Source organism: Sabethes cyaneus, chromosome 1, assembly GCF_943734655.1.
Source record: "Sabethes cyaneus chromosome 1, idSabCyanKW18_F2, whole genome shotgun sequence".
Taxonomy (NCBI): domain Eukaryota; kingdom Metazoa; phylum Arthropoda; class Insecta; order Diptera; family Culicidae; genus Sabethes; species Sabethes cyaneus.
The window spans coordinates 154,334,421-154,356,450 of NC_071353.1; the positions used below are offsets into that span (position 1 = coordinate 154,334,421).

General features: G+C 38.7%; 1 protein-coding gene across 4 annotated transcripts in view; it reads right to left on the reverse strand.

Moving 5' to 3' along the window:
- The window catches only part of LOC128732619 (uncharacterized), a 201,479-nt gene that overhangs the window by 10,772 nt on the left and 168,677 nt on the right, over positions 1–22,030 (reverse strand). For 3 of the 4 annotated variants that reach the window (XM_053825910.1, XM_053825909.1, XM_053825907.1), the window contains 5 exons: positions 20,394–20,551; positions 4,680–4,782; positions 4,432–4,581; positions 4,179–4,365; positions 3,209–3,694 (listed from right to left, as the gene is read on the reverse strand). In XM_053825910.1, coding sequence (XP_053681885.1) covers positions 3,579–3,694; positions 4,179–4,365; positions 4,432–4,581; positions 4,680–4,782; positions 20,394–20,551 — 714 coding nt within the window. In that variant the 3' untranslated portion in view covers positions 3,209–3,578. Of the gene's footprint in view, positions 1–2,819; positions 2,853–3,208; positions 3,695–4,178; positions 4,366–4,431; positions 4,582–4,679; positions 4,783–20,393; positions 20,552–22,030 lie in introns of all 4 variants that reach the window. The other variant, XM_053825908.1, reaches the window with a different exon arrangement.

The window sequence follows — 22,030 nt, forward strand, 5'->3', positions numbered from 1 at the left end:
CATAACTCGAGAACTAATCCAGCAAATGGAACCAAATTTGGCGTGTAGGTGTTTCTGGAGGCAAGAATTTTTTCTGTGATGAATTAGGACCTCTTCCCACATTAGGAGGGGGGGCTCCAATACAAATGAAATACAAATTTCCCCATAACTCGAGAACTAATCAAGCCAATAGAACCAAATTCGGCATGTGGAGGTTTTTGGAGGCAAAAATATTTTCTACGGTGAATTAGGATCCTTCCACACTTCAAGAGGGGGGGCTTCTACACAAATGAAATACAAATTTCCTCATAATTCGAGAACTAATCAAGCAAATGGAACCATATTTGGCATGTGGGTGTTTTTGGAGGCAACCATTTTTCCCATGATGAATTAGGACTTGTTACCTTTTTAGGAGGGGGGGGGCTCCCATTCAAACGAAATACAAATTTGCTCATAACTTTAGAACTAATCAAGCAAATGGAACCAAATTTGGCATGTGAGAGTTTTAGATGGTAGAATTTTTTTTTCTGTGGTGTATTACGACCCCTTTCCCTTTTAAGAGGGTGGGCTCCCATACAAATGAAATACAAATTTCCTTATAATTTGAGTACTAATCTAGCAAATGGAACCAAATTTAGCATGTAGGAGATTTTTGAGTCTTGAATTTATTTTATGATAGTTAGAGACCTCTCACCCCTGTGGTAGGGGGATATGGACTCTCATACAAATAAAACAGAAATTTTTGCGAAACTCAAAAACTAATCCAACTCGAGAAATTCGAGACTCTTCCATAAAACATTAATCAATAACAAGACCACAAAAACTATCTATAGTAACACTAGATCATTCAGGACGAGCCGGTCGCGAGTGTTGCCGGTGACCCGCCGTCGGAAGCGCCGCCCACTGGGGGGCTTGCAAAACTCGAGAAGTGACAAAGATCATCCGAGATTCATGATTTATGTACAACACAGGTTAATTTGTGGCAATACGAAGTTTGTCGGGTCAGCTAGTAAACTATAAAATTGACCTCAAATTCGACCATGCAATGGAGCTCAAAATAAACCAGAAACCAGAAGAAATGAAACTCAAAAAGAATCACATATTACGGAGGTCTATTTTAAAATGGATTTCGAAAATGAATCTTTAAATGGGCCTGAAATTCTACCATAACATGAAGCTCAAAATTATCCTCAAAAAGGGCTTCAAAATTGAGGCAAAAATAATCTCAAAATGGACGTCAAAAGTTGCCACAATATGGAATTGAACTCAGTTTAGAGACTGAATCTTAAAGATTTCCAAATTAACTTTGAAATAAACCTCAAAACGGGCTTTGCGGCTTTGTGAAAGAAGTCGAAGGACCTTAAAATTGATATCAAAACAGAAATGAACTTTAAAATAGAACAAAAAATGAAAATTACAATTTATCTAAACGTGAACTTCTAAATTGAATTCAAAGTAAACAAAAAAAATGGACCTCATAGTGAACCCCAAAAGTAATCTCAAAATGGACCTTAATATTTTAAGATTTTAAAACAGATCTTGAAACTTAGGCTTTAAATAAACTCCAGAGGATTTCGGACTTTAAAGTGGACATTAAAAAGCATTCTATAATGGACCTGAAATTAATTTTACAACTGACCATAATGGATTTCAAAATAGAGCCAGAAATTGTTCTCAGAATGGACCACTAAATGAAACTCAAAATGATCTTTGAAACAATAGTTATAGAGATAAAAATGATTCTTGAAATGGATTTTAAAATAGATCTTAAAGTGAAATAATATAAACCTTAAAATTGGTCTTAAATTCGACCACAAAATGAAGCTCAAAATGAACCTTAAAAACACAAAATAGACCATAAAATGGATTTCAAAATAATTTTCAAAGACGGCTATGGATGAATGAAAGTCATTAATGAAGCTCATAATAAAAATTAAAATGAAGCTTAAAATACACTTCAAATTAGACCTCAAAGGTACTAGAAATATAGTTTAAAATAGATCTAAAAATGGCGGGTTCTAACTTGATTTCAAAATGATCCACAAAATAGACCTTGAAATAAATCTGAAAATGATAAAAATAAGCAGAATTAAAGTATATAAATAATTTTGTTTTCTTTTTATCGTTCAGCTAAGACGTTCGAATAAACAGTAGTTAATTTGAAATCTTAAAATGGAATTTTATAGATCTTGAAATAAGTCCCCAAATTCAAAAAGGACTTAATTCTAAGATAAACCTGCAATTGTTTAGGTCCAAAATGAGGTCAAAGAGAGACTGTAAATAGATGAGGACACCAAAAAAAAAATCTCAAAATGAAACGAGCTGGATTTTGAAATAGACCACCACAAAATGGCCATCAAAGTTGGGTTCTGAGCCTTTCAATTAATCTTAAGGAGCATTCCAAAATGGTCCATTAAATGGACTTAAGAACCATAGAGTCCTTCTCTTTTCTCTTTTCTCTAGAATCTATAAATGAGATTTACTAAGTTATTTGGAACAACAATCATGCGTCTCCATTGTTTTTTGCCAACATTAATTAATTAAATTGATTTAGAGGTGCAAATTTGTGCCACACACATTGGTGCAAAATTAAATTATTAAAAAGAATTAAAACGAGCAGTCGTAAAAGTTAAAAAAAGGATATAAGAAAAGAGGGGGGAGGCAAACATAAACGCGCTGAAGTCATGGTGGTGGTGCCACACGATGTGCATTGATTGGAAAGAAATTACGAATTGATGCAGACACGTACAGCGGACACAATACAGAAAATGGTGCGATCTTGTTGTTTTCGTTGTTTGGTTTCGCAAATGAAACCATCAGAGAGAGAGAAAAAAACTTACCACAATAGTAATATTTGGATATCCTAGGCAGAGCTAGGGGGTCGTTACGTTTCGTTTCGCAAACAATCGCATGTCGAAGAAAATCATGGCATATGTAGGATTTCGGTTCGATCGGTTTGTTGGCACACGTTATTATATGGAAGGAAATGTTAATCGGGAGAAAAGAAAAACGAAATGAGAAAGAGAAGTAAATGTGTAAATTAGGTGTTTCGGAAAAATTAGTTTGAATCTGCGTTGCTTTTAGTTGGGAAATTCCAGTAATTGTTGATAAAAAATGTTAGAAGCTAAAAAACGCCATTCATCAAGCTTATTGTTGTTAATGGAAAAACCAAACCACACATATTCGGAAAAAAATTACAAACCCAAGCGAAAAAAATGACAAAACTTACCAAAAATGAGTGACGCTCAAAATAGATTGTGAACAAAACAAAACATGACCTTAGAGAGAGTTCGTCCGTTCGGCTTTCGTGTTGCGTTGCGTTGCTTTGCGTTGTTCCACCGTTCCGTTCCGTTCGAATTCGTTGTTTGTGAATTTTTAATAATTGTTTTTTACATAGAATCTCACAGAAAGAGAAAAAATCTTACAAAAGAATAGTTGTATGGTATGATCAAAAAAACTAACAAACAATTATGTATAAAAAAAATACAATCTCAAATTGAACTCAATTCGAGGGACTAGACTTCGAAACGTTGTTTATGATGTTGAGGCGTGTGATTGCGTTTGTGTTTGAGTGTTGTTTGTGTGCTGCGCAGGACTCGTCACACGTCGTAGATCTTTTTGATGAACTTATTCTCGACCGAGTGCAGCAGACGCATGTGAAGTGACATCAACGGTGACGGATTGGCCGAATTCAGCAGCAGCGGTAGGCTCTCCTCTGTTCGCGCCGCCGGGGGGAAGTTGGGTTGATGATGGTCAATGGATGGATTCGTGATGGAAATAAAAAATGGGAACAAAACGAGCATGCCAGTAATGTAGAAGTTTAAACAAAATTAGGGAGAAGTTGTTTGAGTGAAAGAAAAAATTTATGCGTAATTTTTGTAGATTGGAAATAGAAGGCAAACCGAATATGCCATTTAGCTGCTAGTTTAATGCTATTATAATGCTAAAATATTGAAACCAAGCTTTTCGTCCGATAGATTTGCTAGAAAACCATTCTGCTCGCACAGTCGTAATGGCATGAATGAATCATTAAGGCAATTAAAACCAGAAAAAAACAAGAAAAATTAAAGACGACAGCGCCAACTGGCGCTGCTCAACGGAAACTATCGAAACTGCAGTCGAAACAATCATCTAAACGTAGAGAACGCGAAAAAGCTTCGAACTTTCGAAACGAAACGATCGAGAAAACGGACACCTACCCTGCAGCTGCCGATTGATGAGAGCGGTGATGCCATGTCCGCCTCCGCCGCCGCCACCGCCACCACCACCACCATTGCTCTCGCCACCGGATTTACTGTTTTTCATCACCAACATGGGCTTATCTTCGGCGTCGTCCCCATAGCCGGACGAAATGTACCCATTGCTTTGGGCCATCGTTTCGCTAACCTAAAAATGCGAAAAAACCATTTAAAATTTTTGTTTGTTTGGTTTTAAAAGCTCACAAACACAAACCTGCGTCACTTGCATCAGCTTTTTTACGACGTCCCGTCCGAGGATGTGATCGAACACGGCCTGCAGAAACGGTTCCGCCATAATTGACAGTTTCAGCTTGTCCCGGTGCCAAATCAGAACGCGGGACTCTTCCATTGCCATGATTGACACCTGACCGAGAAGATGAAACGCGCGCCGCGCGTAATTAATTCCGGTGTGTATTATATTTCTAACATAAATAAGAAGAAAAAAAACGCGGGATTACCTACCTGAAAGTAATCATCCGTGGACACTCCGAACCATTCGGGCGAGTCCAGAAACTGGTGCGGGAAGACGATGTGCAGTGCCTTCTGGTTCTGCGAAACCACCAACCTGGAAAGATGATTGAGCAACAGCAAAGCAGAAAAAAATAACAACAAATTATTTGAATGAAGGATCAAAGATTTAATCGTTTAAAGTGGCTTTCTGATTGATGTGGGATAATTGTTCTGTTCAGTGAACCTTTAGAAGAAGCTTCTTCGAAGCTTTTAATGAATGCGATTAGCTCTCCTCGAGGTTCAGACTGCTGTTCTGTGCTTGCTGTTATTGGCTCAGGTAAAAAATTCAGCAGTTGGGATGATATTATCAAACCAACCACTGCTACTAATGGATAACACGATTAATGACATCTAATTTGGTTATCTCTGATTTTAGCGAATGTTTCAGAATCTTCTCGTTGCAGTCAGGTTTTGTTGCTATGCCAAGGTGTTCTACCGGCAGTATCCGGCTGCAACTTTACTAATCGATCCGAAGACATTCTTCTGAACATCCGAACAATGTTAGTCGTATCACATTTGTTAGAACGAAAGAACCTTCTCCTCAGCAGGAGGATGTCAAGTGCGTCTACTTCTGATGTGATAAGAGTCGGTGTGTTCTGTTTAAAACTGCCATCAACTTATTTCAAGTTATATAATTAATGTTTTATTAACTTTTTAAAATTCAAAAAAGCTCAGAAACATTTTTTGTTTCAGTCTCACTATTTATGTTTGAAAAAACGAGTGATTTTTTGAGACATAATCGATTAAAAAAATATGTTGCTTCGAACTATCGTTTTTAAGTGAAATTGCAAGTTCGATTCAATTCCGACATAAAATCTAGTGTCAAATCCAATTTAGAACCAATTTAAATTCATTTGTGGAGATCTCTTATTTCATCCTTTTGATCTGCCGGATTTTAAGCTAAGTGATAGTAGAAAATTCAAAAGAAAACTCGGAAAATTATCTTCTGTTGGTTACAAGGAAATTTACTGAAATATCTTTCTAGTTGTTCGTTCAACAGAGCTGTCTGTTGAAATAAACATGTTACAAGAAGAAATGTGATTTGAGGGGTCGTTTATAAACAAAGGTCTATTGCTGAAAGTGGGTACAAGGTAGAAGTTTCATATCTTCAGAAAAATCACTTGAAATTGGTTTATCTTTAATATTTTGAAAACAACAAGGTGAAAAAAAGTTTACTCAAAAAGTTATTACTTAAAATGTTGTTTAAGTAACGCTTAAATATTGAAAATATGCATCAATTTTTTATTCAAAAAGTTGCCAAAGACCACATTGAGCTGAGACATGCCGTTTAACCGCAAATATTTTTGTCCCGAAATTTTAATTTCTGGCCCATAGTGCCTGGGTGTGCTGAAGAAAAAAGCAGCAAGGAGCGCGGGAGAAAAAAGGTGACAAAAACTGGACAAACAGAATATAAATACGTGACAGAGAAAAAGAAGAAAGTTTCTGAGCATGAAAAAATAAAAAAAACGAAAGAAAAATCTTAACAGAATGCGGGGGACAAGTAGAAAAAAAGGGGAATTAAAAGGAAAAATGCAGGCAAAAAAGAAGAGTTTGGACATAAAAAGAACAAAAGAAAAATGAGAGAAAAAAAGGAAAAATGATGAAGAAAATGACCCAAGTAATAATTTCTTATGACAGCGTTTAAGAACAAAATTGGTGCCACATGAAAACCGCCATAAGAGTACAATAAAACTCACATTGTTGCTTGGGGAGGAAAGCCAGAAAGAAAATGACGAGAAACTGGATAAATAAAGAGGAAAAATGAAACAAAAAGCAGATAATATGGCAGCAGGAAAATTATGGACCGAGAACATGAAAAGAGGAAAATAGAATACAAACGAGATAAAATGGAAAAGAAATAAGGAAAAACAAAAGAGCAAAGGAGGGAGGACGGGACAGAAAAGTGGCGAAAACTGACAAGAAAAAGAGGAAAAACGGAACAGAAAACGAGAGAAATCTAAAGGAAAAAGAAGACTACCGAGAGAGAAAAGAAACTCGATTAAGGATAAGAAAAAAGGAAAAAAGGTAAATGGAAAAGAAAATAAGTGAAAGTAAAAGAGAAAAGAGATAACTCTACTCCTTTTCTCTCTCCCTTTTCCATTTTTAGGCCCTCTATTTCCTCTCTCTCTCTTGTTTTCTTGTACCGTTTCCTACCCTTTCTGTTCTGATTTTCCGCTTGATTTTCTCTCTCCTGTTCCGTTTTTCCATTCCTGTTTTCTTTTTTTATTTTCAGACCCGTTTTTCCTCTTACCCAGTCTTTTGTTTTTTGTTTTCTGTTCCGTTAATCCTATTTCAATTATTTTGTTTTCGTCTGTTCGTCTTATTGTGTTTTTTCTGCCACGTTTTCTATTTTTTCGCGTTTTTCTTCCGTTTTTTTGCTCCAGAATAAGAGGATATTTCCTGCTTCCGTAATCTTTTGTGTCCGGTTAGTCCTCACTTTACCTCTTGTTTTTCTTATAGTTTTTATCGTTTTTCCTTCTTTTCTGCTCTCTCTTTTCTCTTTTTGCGTCCCCTTTTCCCATCCGTTGTGTCATGAATTTTCTTTCGTTTTTCATTTTTCATGCTAGTTTTTCTTCTTTTTTCTCTCGCGTTTCGTTATTTATTTATTTATTTATTAGGCCATTACAAATATTTAAAAAAGTTTTTGTCCCCTCGGTGTTGGGCCACTGAAGGGGGGGGCGAAAAAAAACAAAGAGAACTTTTTAATCGAGCAAAAAAAATGGATTTGAGGCATTTTTACTTAAAGTTTAAACGTAAAAACCAAATCTATTCTTGCTTTTAATAAATACATTGTTATTTGTCATGCAAAAATCTACGAACAAAAAGACAAAAACGAAAAAAAAATTTGTTTGGCCCGGTTTCGGAAATTCCGCTGTTCGAATTTCTATTTCTATTTCTTGCTAGAAGCGTTAACTACACTCATACACTCATTTTTTGAGTTTTTCAGGCTGTAGAGCCCACAGACAATTGATTTTATAAAAAAAATTAACTCATATCCTACAAATTATTTTTTGCCCTCTGATTTTTCAAGCCAATTTCCAAGGGGGGGTGGATGACAAAAACTTTGAAAATGATTTGCAATGGCCTTAATTACATCCATCATAATGAATAGTTTAGAACACGCTTGTCCAGGAACTGAAAAGAGTACGGGGGAAAACGTGACAAAAACTGGACAAACGGGATAGAAAAAGAGGAAAACACGCGATAAATAAAACGAGGAAAACTAAAAAATGGAAAATGGAACGAGAATAGAAGAAAATTGAGAGAAACCTAGAACCCTAAAGAAAGGTACAGAAAGAGAAAAACGTGACAACAAAGAAGGGAAAATGGAAAAGAAAACACGTGAAAGTAAAGTAGATAAAATAATAAATAATAACGAGACCGTCTTCCCTCGCTTTTCCACTATTAAACCCTCTGTTTCTTCTTTCTCTTGTTTCATGGAAAACGGTACATCCATCCTTTCTGTCCTGATTTTCCACTTGTTTATCTACTGTTTTTCCTTTTTCCGTTTTTTTATTTTCAAACCTATTTTTCCTCTTTTCTCATTCTTTGTTTTCTATTCCATTAACCCCGTCTGCGCTCTTGTTGTGTTCTCCAGTTCTTCTTTTACTGTCCACTTATGCTCGTTTTTCTCCGGTTTATCCCGCTCCCGTACTTTCTCTTTTCCTTTTCCTACTTTTCTGTCTCGTTTTTTTTCTTTTTGTTCCGGTTTTTCACCTGATGCTCTTTATCGTTTTTTCTTCTTTTCTGCTTTCCACTTTTGTTTTCTCGTTTGCATTCCCTTTTTCCTTCCATTTTTCTTTCACGAATTGTATTTTCATTATGTCAGTTTTTCTTCTTTTCTTTCTCGTTTGTTCAAGAACTGAAAAGGGTACGGGGATAATCGTGACAAAAACTGAACAAACATTTGTTCAATAAAACTCACATTGTTGCTTGGGCCGTATTCTTTTCAGTTCTTGAACAAACGAGAAAGAAAAAGAGAAAAAACGGAAGAAAAACTGACATAAGAAAATGAAAAATGAAAGACAACCGAACAAAATATAAAAGGATAAAGATGGAGCAAAATGAGGATGGAAATTGAGACAAAAAAAAAGAAAGGAAAGCAGGAAAAACGGAACAAAAAAGGTAAAACGTATGCGAATGGAGCTGAAAATTGATCTCAATGGGACACAATATGAGCGCTGCAGATGGAACATTTTTTGTCTTCCGTTTTTTCTCCTTTCCAGTGCTGTTCCTCTACTATTTCCGTATTCCTTCGTTTTTTGTTCATTTTTTTATTATTTTCAGTCGTGTTTTTCTTTATATTTTTCACTAGTTTTTGGTTATTTTCTTTCCCCATTTCCATTTTTGCTGTTTTTTGCTTCCCGGTTTTCGTCTTTATCCAAACTTTGTCTCCTTTCCTCCTCGTTTTCTGTCTTCGGATGCCCGGTTTTTTCTTCTCGTTTTCCCTTTCCACTCCAGTTTTCTTTGGTCTGTTTGTTCTGTGTTTCTTTCGTTTTTCCATCCCACTTTCCTGTTTTTTACCCCATGGTTTTGCTTTATATCCCGTTGCTCTTTTCTTTTCGTCGTTGTCTGCATCTCTCTCTCTCTCTCTCTCTCACACACACACACACACACACACACACACACACACACACACACACACGCTCTCTCTCGCGCATTTCTTTTTTATGTCTACTGTTTCATCTTTCTCAGTCCTTTTTTTTCTTTTCCTGACCCATCTTTCTCCCTATTCCCAAGTCCTGATTTTTATCTGTTCCGTTTTTCGTCGTGTTGACGTAGCACTACGTCTTACAGCAAGGTTTGGGATGGAGAGTAATTCCAAAATTCAAAAAATACGAGCGTCACGAAAATATAAAAGATTTTAAACGCTAATAGCTCTGCCTATTATGAATGGATTTTCATGGTTTAGATACCTCTCGACTCATAATAGATGTAGCAATTATGTGATTTATATTATAACTCTCTTTTTCAATCACGAATGAGTGAAAATTAACGAAAAGTTTCAAGGTTGAATATTCGTTCTAAAATGTCTTGGCGTCGACCTGTTTGATCAGAATCTGCAGATTGACGGTTCACTCCATATTCTAGATATCGACGAAGGTGGTCGCCACCGCATCGATCTTTTAGATCCAGCCCGTGGTGCTCAAGCTGGCTGCCTCTGCCGAAACGTTGGTCAATTTCGGCGAATCTACCACCGTCCCAAGTGGATCAAACAACCTTTGGATATCCCGACCCGGAAGAAGTCTGCCAGGCAGGCGCAAGAATCCCTTCAGCGAGTGACCGGTAGTAAAATACTACAAATAAAACAAAAAAAAGTTTGTTCCAATACGTTGTGTAGTTTCCGAGAAAAAGGTGGGGTACATAAAGTTTGAAAACCGTGGTTTTCCAGGAGCGGCGTTTTATTTCGCTGAAGTTGTTCAACGCCGCACTGGAATGCTTATGTGTATGATCGCTTTACGGTCACTTCTCGTGGTCGGATCATTACAAAATTAGTATCAAACAAGCGGAAAAGACTGCAGAATAAAAATTTGGAATAAAAAAATAATGATTTTTTCAAAATTTTTAGTCGTTTATTTCCCCTCAATTAGTCCTCGCAATTGATCCCAGAATGAGAATAGAACTCAAAATAAGATTTAAAACGGATTGTTGGGGTCAGGTGTGCGAATTGTTTTTTTTACCAACCAGAGAAGATCAAAGCCAAAATCAGCCTACGATAGTGAACTCGTATTCACTTAGCTTTTAATATCAGGGGGGGTCACTTTAGCGCATGTACGTTGTTGTAATGCATGAGGAAGCTGATAGGTTCCAATTTCTCTTTTCAACGCATTTTTGACAGAGCGCACTGCTGCCTCCCACAATCCACCAAAATGGCAAATTCCAAATAATGCCTTGTTGAGAAAATTCAGATCCGATTTCGGCTCACCTTCTCGTTGAGCGTACGGTAAAGTTCATTGAGTACATGGCTAGATCCTGCAAAGTTTTCGGTATTGGCGAAGCGAGCTTCACATGACTCCGTGATGGCTAATAAAGCGCTGAAATTCTGAAAGAAAGCTGTGGCTGTGGGTAAATCACCGACCACTTCCAGATATATATCTTTCGTTGCAAAGCAAATAAACACTGCGATATATATTTTAGGAGCTGCGGAAAGCGTAAACTGCCCTCCACCATGAATTGTTTTACGATAAAAATAATCGATGAATAATTTGGTAAATGGATGTGAGCTGGGTAGAACCGTTGGATGTCTGTAATTGTACTCCACCATCAAATGATGCAAACGACCTCCAAGTCTAATAAGGTCATCTTTGTCCAAAAATGGGTACAGTAGTCTGAGTGGAGCTTTCCGGCGAACAATGCCATGCGTTTTCAAAAGTATAATTTCTTCCTGAAAGCACTTGACAAGAACCAACTTGATTAGACAAGTTTGGCTGCAACGCACATATTCATCAACACTTAAGAATGGAGTGCGATTTGCCTGCTTCGGATTGCGACAATTTCTAATGAAGCGTATGCAATATGCTTGAGATCCGCAAAAGTGGTTCCGAAGTCGGTGTAGAAATATTCGCCGCAATATGAACCAAAAAGAGAAAGACCTGGATCAACCGTCTCTCTAAGGTAATGCAGAAGCAGAATATCCAACCAAACTACGATTATTTTTACCTCATTCAAAACCATGATCTAGCCCAGGACCAAAGTTCTCAAAAAGGGTCCACACACCATCTTTTCTCTTGTCAAGTCTGAGAGTCCGGTCGAGGAAAATATACGGATCATTACCAACAAATAAGCAAATACGCTGGAGAAGCAATTTGAGTTGTCCCACAATTTGGGACAAAATGTTGTTATCTCACACGAGCATTCTGTCGCTGGGAAAGTTGCTGGTCGATATTATAGTTTGGTACTAGAGTTTGTGTAGCGCAAACTCAATTGAGTTTCCAACATTATCCAGCGGAATATTAATGTTGGTTCGCAGATATCTAACTTTTCCCAAACTGTACCCCAAGGAAGTATCGTGAGACCCATTCTGTCTAGCGTATATTCATGCAAGCTTTAGAGTGGACTGGATGTGGTTTTATGAGCTGGACATAACTTTCTATGTTAATCAATGTGATTAAAACTCACGCCGTCCTGTTTCCGTATTCAAAATCGTCGAGACTTGCTGCGGCTAATGACGCAGATTCTACTCTAATACAGGCTGGGGCTCCATCGCGTACAAAACAAATCCTTAAATCTCTATGAAGCTGTCCTCCTGGACAAGAACAAGCAAGGTACCTGACCGGGCTGCCGTGGATACCCTAGAGACAGGGATTGACGCTTGAAGCAGATAGACAATAATATGGGGAGAAGTACTTCCACTCCAAACATGCTGTAATTGAAGATTAAGATTTGTATCATTTACAGAATCCATCAGTCTTAATCTGTTTCTGCAATTTCGCAATATTTCTACGTAACATATCATATTAAATTTACTTGGTAACGTTGAAATAATCCCTTTGTACCAAGCAAAATGCATCGTCATCACTGCTTTAAAACCGGGGCCACCTCAACTGGAGCTTCATGTCATTAACCTGCTCATCACTCACCCGAACCGCATTGATTAATGGACCTGTCCACAGCCTACTTAGCGGGTAAATAAAGAAAGAAAAAAAAAACAAACAATGGCTCACGTGAATCACTCTCAGCACACGGCTGGCGCACACACAAAACCAACACCAAGTGAAAACCGCAATCTCCGTAAATCACAACACAACACACGGGAGAAACCCCACGAGACACTGACCTGCGTCAAGCCAATATTGGCGGCGGTGAATGGTCCATAAAACGAAATGTAAACAAAACCAATCAACAATCCGGTAGACGTCCACGTCTACGCGCACGCACTCGCACACACCTCCTGCCTATCACCACCAGCAGACCAACGTGAACCGGTTGTGTCCGTCGTTGGAATTGTGTGCGCCAAAAAAAAACGCAAAAAAAAAACGAAGCGCCGGCCGATAGGCACCACAATAGATCTGTCAAATTCGGGTATTAAAGTCGTTCGGTTTTCGGCTTATCAGGGCTTGCTGACAGCACTCCGATAAGCACGGGCACGATTGTGCAAGTTGGGATTTGGTACCACCGCTATCGGTCGAAAAAAAAATTACCCTTTGCCCCAATTGTGCGAAATTTTTATTGACCCAATCGCATATAGTTCGGTGTGTTTATCTAATGATTTACTGCGTCGGTCATCATGTGGTGTTCTGCAGTCCGGTCCTCATGGCAACAAAACCACCAAAAGCCGGTTCAAAAATTCGGATGTTTGATCTTCTAGCAGTCATTATGTGATGATTGGTTAAAACAAAAAGGTTTGAGTAACGGGTCCTGTTGTGAACCGGCCAGCCCAGACACAAGCTAGGGACAAAACTAGTTCACGACAGTATTCGACAGTCCACGAGCGTGTTTTGTCCGACCCCGGCCTAATCCCGTAGCGTACCTATGTAGTCAACAAGTCAATTGTTAGAAAACCGTACCTACTGAATGAGACACATTCGCTGATTGCCGCAGCATTACGCGAGGTGCGTCAGAGAGGGTGCAAATTTAATAAACAAATTTTATGTCCCGTTTTGAAGTGGAATATTTCCAGCACAATTGCCCTATCCAGTGCAGCAATGCTGGCTCATTTCGCGCAATGTAATTTTATGATTCTTACATAGATTTAATGGCAGCGCACTTGGAACTGATTCCGAAGCTGGGCAATAAAATGCTAAAAGGTCATTCGAAAAGATTCATTCAATGCAGCTATTATTTCAGTAAAAAGAAATTGCTTTAATATAGATTTGTCGACATGTTCCACTGATATTTTGCCATTGATATTTAAAACTATAAGCTTAGTTTTCGTGTTTTTTACAACGCACATGGTATTACTTAGTTGGTATTGCAAAACACACATCGTTGAAGTATATATGAGAAAAAGTAACGGCCCTAGGTTACTTCCCTGTGGAACATCACATTTATTACAAAAAAGACCGGACTTGATAGCACCTAGTTTTACTACGAGTTTACGATTCGTCAAGCACGACCGAAGCCGGTTGACAAAGTCGTCAGATGCTCCTAGTCGGTAGAGTTCCCGTAACAAAATTTGAGAGTCAATACGGTCAAAAGCAGCTTTCGGGTCAGCGTACACCGTGTCGATCTGAGCTGCAGATTTTCAATAAAGGTTTATAAAGCGTACCAGCACATTTTTTCAGAACTACGGACGGTATTCCATCGGGGCCCACATTAGATGATGTTTCTAGCTTTGAGAGACTTTAGCTTTGACATCAGCTTCCCAGAATTGATTTGAACCAATATTAAATAGATTTTCGGGAACACTGAACACCGCCTCACCACTTTAGGAGGGAAAAACTTTAGATGTTAGTCCAAAAGGGCGAATAGTGGAACTTTTTTCCTAGTGTCTTTTGCTTTTATTTTATTGTTTATGGTCTTCAGCACTTTTCTTCATATAAATATCCCCCTTAATCTAAAACTGTCAAAAGTTAGGCTTTGTTTACTATAATGAAAATAAAAAAATAACTTTTTTTGTGTTAGGAAATATAGACATAGTTTCTTCGGCAATGTTGTAAATAATGTAAAAACAAGCAACTTTGCTGAAGAAATAAAATTTCTATCTTTATCAAGTGTTGAGCTATAGGGCATATCCTTTAAAACTTCTTTAAAAATTGGTTTTTCATACTTAGCTTTTCTTAGTTGCATTTTACAAGAATACAATGTTCTAGGCAATTATCGAAGCACTCAAAATGCACGTTTTTGCAGAAGACCATAAATCTCTTGGGCCTTTACTTAGCAAGTATCGCATATTCAAGCTTTAAATTTCCATAGCTTCACGAGCCCATGGGGTAAAATGGGACAAGCGGTTTTTTCGAAATCAGCGCTTTATCTTAAAGCTTAAGTCGAGTACTATAAACTTGTACGGGTTCCGCTTGTCTCCAACCATCCAAATGAGAGTACGGCAAGCATACGTTTTATGAGTTTCGCGTTCGCTATGCACTTGATACACGTCCATTTTTTTGTGTTAGTTGATAGACACATGGTTTCTTCGGCAAAGTTATAGAAAATATAAGGGCAAACAACTTCGCTAAAGAAATCACATTTCTATCTCTATCGAGTGCAGAGCTATAGGGCATTTTCGTTAGTAATTCTTCAGAAATTTGTTTTTCATACTTAGCTTATGTTGGTTGCATTTTACAAGAACATATCCTTCTAGGCGATTATTGAAGAACTCAAAATACACGTTTCTACAGAAGATTGCAAATCTCTAGGACGTATGCTTGGCATACTCTCATTTGGGTAGTTGGGACAAGCGGAACCCATACAAGTTTATAGTACTTGACTTAAGCTTTAAGATGAAGTGCTAATTTCATAAATTCGCTTGCCCCATTTTACCCCATGGGCTTGTGAGCGATGGAAATTTATAGCTTGAATATGCGATAACTCAGCAAGTAAAGGTCCAAGTGATTCGCGGTCTCCTGCAAAAACGTGTATTTTGAGTGCTTCGATAATTGCCTAGAACAGTGTATTCTTGTAAAATGCAACTAAGAAAAGCTAAGAATGAAAAACCAATTTTTTAAGAAGTTTTAAAGAATATGTCCTATAGTTCAGCACTCGATAACGATAGAAATGTTATTTCTTCAGCAAAGTTGCTTGTTTTTAAATTATTTACAACGTTGCCGAAGAAACTATGTCTATATTTCCTAACACAAAAAATTTCTTTTTATATTTTCATTACAGTAAGCGAAGACTAACTTTTGACAGTTTTAGGTTAAGCGGGATATTCATACGAACAAAAGTGCTCAAGACCATAAATGATAAAATAAAAGCAAAAGAAACTAGGAAAAAAGTTACGCTTTTCGCTCTTTAGGACCACTGTGGAATGGGATCGCGTATTAGATTGAAAGTGATCAATGAGAGAATGTGTCTATTGAGGATAAAGGGCCGTTTCTTCAATTACAGCATCATCAACGTGTTCTGCCCACACGAAAGTAGACCCGAAGATGAGAGGGAAGCGTTCTACGCGAGGCTGGAGGCAACGTACTATAGTTGCTCACCACGAGACATCAAGCTCGTTATTGAAGATATGAACACCCAGGTCGGTAGGGAAGAAATGTATAGACCGGTGATAGGACTCCATAGTCTGCAAGCCGATGATACGAACGATAACGGCCAGCGATGTATAAACTACGCAGCTTCTTGAGACCTGGTGATCCGAAGCACCTTTTTCCCACGTGAAAATATCTACGAAGCCACCTGGAAACGCCGCCTACAAGGTACTCCCCCAGATCCTGTTACGCCGGATGGCTCCGATAGCACCAGGTTTAATGCTAAATTATCAGGCGCCAGTACGCACCAAATTTTCACCATCCGACAGATCTTGCAGAAATGTCGGGAGCACAAAATGCTCGCGCATCACATTTTTATTGATTTCAAAGCAGCATACGATACAGTCGATCGAGGCCAGCTATGGCAGATAATGTACGAACACGGTTTTCCGGATAATCTGATGCGACTGATCAGAGCTACATTTGATTGAGTGATGGCTCTTGAGGGGGTGATCCGACGAACGGGCATCGAAACAAACGGTTACCAACTCATATGCTTTGCAGATGACATGCTTTGACATCATAGCCAGGAATTTTACGACAGCGGAGACAATCTACGCCAGACTGAAAGCAGAGTTTAGAAGGATTGGACTAAAAATATATGCGTCGAAGACGAAATACATGAAAGAAAGAGTGCTCATTTTGCTACCAACGGGGTAGCAATCCCTTTGCACCGTAAATACGAAATATGAAACTATACTTTGTTCAACAATACTGTAGATAATAATTGATTCTACAACTACCCTTTACAGTACGTTTTCGAATTTTGTTCCACTGAGTCGCTGTAGATTTCAGAGTGAAGATTTCAGAGAGTTCGATTGTAGTCGCGAGTGGTAATCAAGAGGTAATCACGAATAGATCTTCGTGTTTTAGGTTGAATAATACAGTCCGGCTTGGGCACAAGAGGTTGGAACAAGATGGAATGGTCAACAGAAACAAAATAACGATTGAGGATGATGGACAAGCTGTGGATCCACCAACTTTGGACGAGGTTAGGAAAGCAGCGAGAGAGCTGAAAAACGGCAAAGCAGCTGCAAAGGACGGCATCCCCACCGAACTTTTAAAAGTCGGCAGCGAACGGCTGTATTGTGCAACCCCTCAAGTTATACTAAAAGTATGGACTGAGGAGGAATTACCTACGGACTGGTTGGAATGTCTCATATGCCCAATTTACAAAAAGGACCATCGACTCGAATGCAACAATTATCGAGGTATGACTCTCCTCAATTCTGCATACAAAATTCTCTCCCGCATCCTGTTTCTCAGACTGGGGCCGGCGCAGGAAACCTTTGTTGGCGAATACCAGTGTGGTTTTCGAGAGGGACGCTCTACGACGGACCAAATGTTCACCTTGCGATAAATTCCGGGAATTCAACTTGCAGTCTGCATTCATTTGTTTATAGACTTCAAGGCGGCGTACGATTCAGTTAAACGAAACGAGCTGTGGCAGATTATGCTTGAACAACAAAACTTATTAGGCTGATACGTGCTACCCTTGATGGTTCAAAATCAAGCGTTAGGATTGCGGGTGAGACAACGGACTCGTTTGTGACGTTAGATGGTTTGAAGCAAGGTGACGGACTATCGAACTTGCTGTTCAAAATTGCATTGGAAGGTGCTATTCGAAGGGCCGACGTGCAGAGAAGCGGTACCATGTGCTCCTAGGGTTCGCGGACGTCATCGATATCATCGGTGTTAACCGTAGAGCTGTGGAAGAAGCGTACACGCATCTTAAGGAGCTGCGAGGATAGGGCTTATCATAAATTCTACCAAAACAAAGTATATGGTGGCTGGTAGAGAGCGTGGTAGCCCTTCGGGTGGTCGGGCGGCTGCCAACAGAGCCTTCTACGGATAACGTAGCCAACTGAGGTCCCGTAGCCTACAGCTCCGTACAAAGAACGCGCCCTAGAATTAGCGTCTTATTCTCCCGGTGGCACTCTACGGCCACGAAGCGTGGACGTTGGAAGATAGCGGCCGACGAGCTCTTGGGGTTTTCGAGCGTAACATCCTGCGATCAATTCTTGGCGGCATATTAGACGAAGGAGTGTGGCACAGGCGCATGAAGCATGAAATATACCAAGTGTACAAAAATGCGGATATTGTGAAGCGACTAAAATACGGCAGGCTACAATGGACTGGCCATGTTGCAAGGATGCCGGATGAGAGACCAGCGAAAACAATATTTAGCAGAGAACCCGACAGAGGCCGACGACTTCGAGGCAGACCCCATACCCGTTGGATGAGCGCTGTTGACGAGGATGCTAGAACAGCGGGTGTTAGGGGCGACTGGAGAGTGGCAGCCCAAAACCGAGTGATGTGGAGACGGCTCCTGAATTTGGCATGGATTCGATAAACGGATTGTCGCCGAAAAAGAAATTAAAAAAAAACTATTTCGCGAAATACCTACTGACCTGACACCAGTATTTGTATCTATTAGGTGCCTGAGATAGGTATCAGATTTTTCATTTGTGCTATGTCATGCTGTATTGAAGTTTTGTTTTGTTTGATTGTGTTTTGTGGATAGTTTTTACTTTTATCACCATGCAGTCGGTTCTATGAGAGATGTCGTGTTGTTTCGGGCGAGCGGCCTTCGTTCTCATTCTCGGATAGTTCTCGTTGTCGATGCACTAAACTCACGATGATATCTCAGTCTTGCGCGCGAATAGTTTAGTGATATTTTACTGTTCTTTATACAATTGAAAACAATGCTTGATAACTGGGTTTATAAAAAATAGTCAGGTATTCCGATATGTCTTGATGACATTTTGAGAGAAGTCGTGTGCCGACATGAATAAGTAACCCTTTTACCGGAATAAACGAAGCAGTTTATGATATCTATAGCATGTACTCTTGCCCTGGTCTTTAGTAGCAACAAGTATTGGACTAACATACCTTTCCATCCCACAAGGATCCCCATTCGGATGTGGTCGGCGTCGGTATTGATCAGCATCCAGGGACCTGATAAGATTGCACAATGAGGAATTGTGTGCTGTCCCAAGTATGCTTTTTCCAGCCATCATTTTGTAATTTTCATCGGTCCTAGTCAATAACAAAGTAGCAGCACAATGCGCAAAAATCCTTCTGATGTACCACAAGGGAGTATTTCGGGGCCACTACTTCTTTCCATATTCGTTAACTAAATTTACTTGAACTCAAGATGGACATTCAAATTGACCTCAAAGAGGACCTTAGAATTTTTCATATAAATATCTATTAATTTATATGCCCTTAATTTGGACCTCAAAATGGATCTTGAAGTGGACTTTAAAATGGACCATGAAATGGAGTCCACACTAAATTATACCTCAAAACAAACTTTAAAGCGAACCTCAAAGTGAGTTTCGAACCTTTTTTATTATGAACCATTTATTTTTTATTCGGGTTTTGAGGATTGGCTTTGGACATAAATATAAACCTTAAGTTAGAGCGTAATGTATCGTTAAATGGTCTATAAAATTGACCTAAAATGGTCCATAAAATCGAGCCTAAAATGGAGTTCAATAACACATGACAACGGAACTCGAAATGAACCTCTAAATGAATTCTACAAATGACGTAAAAGGGACTTCAAAGAGGACATCAAGGTAGATTCTAAGCGGACCTTAAAATGCAGCTCAAAATGAACATCACCAATATGGACCATAAAATGAACTTTAAAATGAAGCGAAAATCGATCTCAAAACGGACCTCTAAATAAGTCTGGTAATGGGATTTATATGGATCATAAAATGGAATGTAATAGCTCTTAAAATAGACAACAAAATTTACCTTAAAATGGACCTCACATTCGACCATTAAATGGAGTTGAAAATAAAATGGAACTCAAAATGGACCTCAAAGAAGACTTCAAAATGCATCTCAAGGAAATGGATGTTTCCTTCCAACATCTATTACTTTACCCAATCGAAGAAAGCTGATTTGAAAGTTGACCATTCTCTAAATGTATGAAGTGTAGATTTTTATCAAATTAATCTGACAACACATAACTACATATTACATCATACCAGCCCACCAAATCGTTCCTGCAGCGAATGGCACACGCTATCGGATTTCATCGGGTGTACCCACTTTTCGATAACGCAATGTAATCACGCAAAAAAAAAGTAAGACATACGACACGTTGTGGTATGACGCAACAGGTAATTGATTGCGGTTTCTACGAAGTTGCCGAAATATGTTTAGCGATGATATGTTTTGTGACTCATTTACCTAGAATTGTAAACCTTAGTGAAAAAAATTGCCCCCAAACAGGATCAAGAAATAGGTTTTTAATAAAAAAAACTTAAATGCATTAAATCTTTCAGTGTCTAATGCCAAGTATTGGTGCAGGAAGTATTCTTCCTCTAAGCTAATTACAATGGTCTTTTTGAAATATGTAAGTCAATATTTGTCTTATACAACCGACAGCAGTAATTTACTCCGGTATTTCAAACAGCTGTTTCTAATCTTAATAAAACAGCTAAATACATATTGTAAATATACATCTCTAGTTGACGACATCACTTAACTACAGTATGGTTCATCTTATACTCACTTCCCGGACAGCACCAGCGACAGGCTGTCCACCTTGGTGACCTTTTCCTGTGCGTAGATCTCCTGGTACTTGAGCGAGCGGACCAGTTTCATGCAGTTTAGCACCTTCTTGAACTGATGCCGGGACACCCGGAGCGGTTTGAACAGGGCCACGTACACCTGCGGGGGGAAAGTAAAAAAATTGAGATCAGTTTACACATATTGGTTTTTCTTAATCCGTCGTCGGTATCGCATCATCGATGAAGTGAAATGAAAAACATGTTTTTCAAACTCGGCCGATAGGCCGCGCACGGATGCTTGTTTCTATGCGAATAACGGGTGACGAACATGTGGGGGTGGAACATGTGATGGTGGTAGCACAATTGATGTTTTTTTTCCTGAGAGATAAATTTATTTTTTTCGGTTTGGACGTCATACACCACACAGTTGTCATTACGCGAGCTGTTGATGCTGAATTGTTGTTCACTTTCAGAAGCACGATTAGTTTTCATCACTCATGTTCTTACTATGAGCACATAGGCAGAAATTAACGACGTCAAAGAGCGTTAGTCAGTGAGTCTGTGTTCTTGTTTATCGTCTTCTTCAATAATAGAGTCAATAAAGTCTAGTCAATGAAGAGGGCACGTGGCTGTGAGCAGACGCGACTTCGTCACGGCATTGAAACATATTACGTGCTTCGTGCGATTTTCGCCACACTGCTGCTAATTACACCCCCGTAAATCAGTGCAGAAAGACGTGCTGCAGTTAGATGCTTGCGTTGGATGCTGCTGTGACAATTGTTGTTTATCTGTATTCTCAGCCTGCAGAATTTATCACCTAATTATTTTATTGAACATCGCATGCAGGATAGAACAGGAGCAGTTCGGTAGAAACCGACTTAAGACAATTTATGTTTGTAAAACTGTTTCGTTGCTTTCATTGATTGCATAATGCAAATAATTTTCAACAGCCGTGTTAATGAAAACCAAGAAAAAACACATTCCGGTTCATTTAATCATTATCATATTAGCTTATCAAATTGTGCTGAATTTTTTTACACGTCTCTTGCGTTCTATTTTCGGCAGCTTTGAACGTGTTTATAAATTATAATGAAATTAACTGCACTGAACAAACAAATCCTTCCGAATCAAAACAACGCAAAAAGAAATTGTTGCACACACAATGAATGTGACCTGAAATGAATCTCTTCACAGTTTTCTTCCCCCGGGTCCAATAGTACTTTATGCAACTGCTTGCAGTTCACTATCGTTACCGGCCGAGCACTGGAATCGTTGAAATGGCCAACCCCATGGCCTAGCAGGTCCTTGGCGGTTAGACTAGGGATACTAATCGGACTATCAATCTCCACTACGCTCATAAGAAGAAATCTCTTTTCCTTTCGCTTGCTCAATAAGAATACAAAACGAATTTCTCAAAGTGTTATTTGAGAAATTTGTGTTTTCCCCAGAACATCTTTGAATTGAGAAAAAAACCAAATTTTTCCGTTTTCTCTGAATTTCCTCTCCTTACGTTCTCTGGTTACACTGCTTTTCTGTTTATTATCATTCATTTTCTGCTTTCTACTTTCGGGTCCTGTTTTCTCTGACTATGATTACTATTTTTTGGCTGCTTTAATTTTTCTACCTTCATTATTTATTT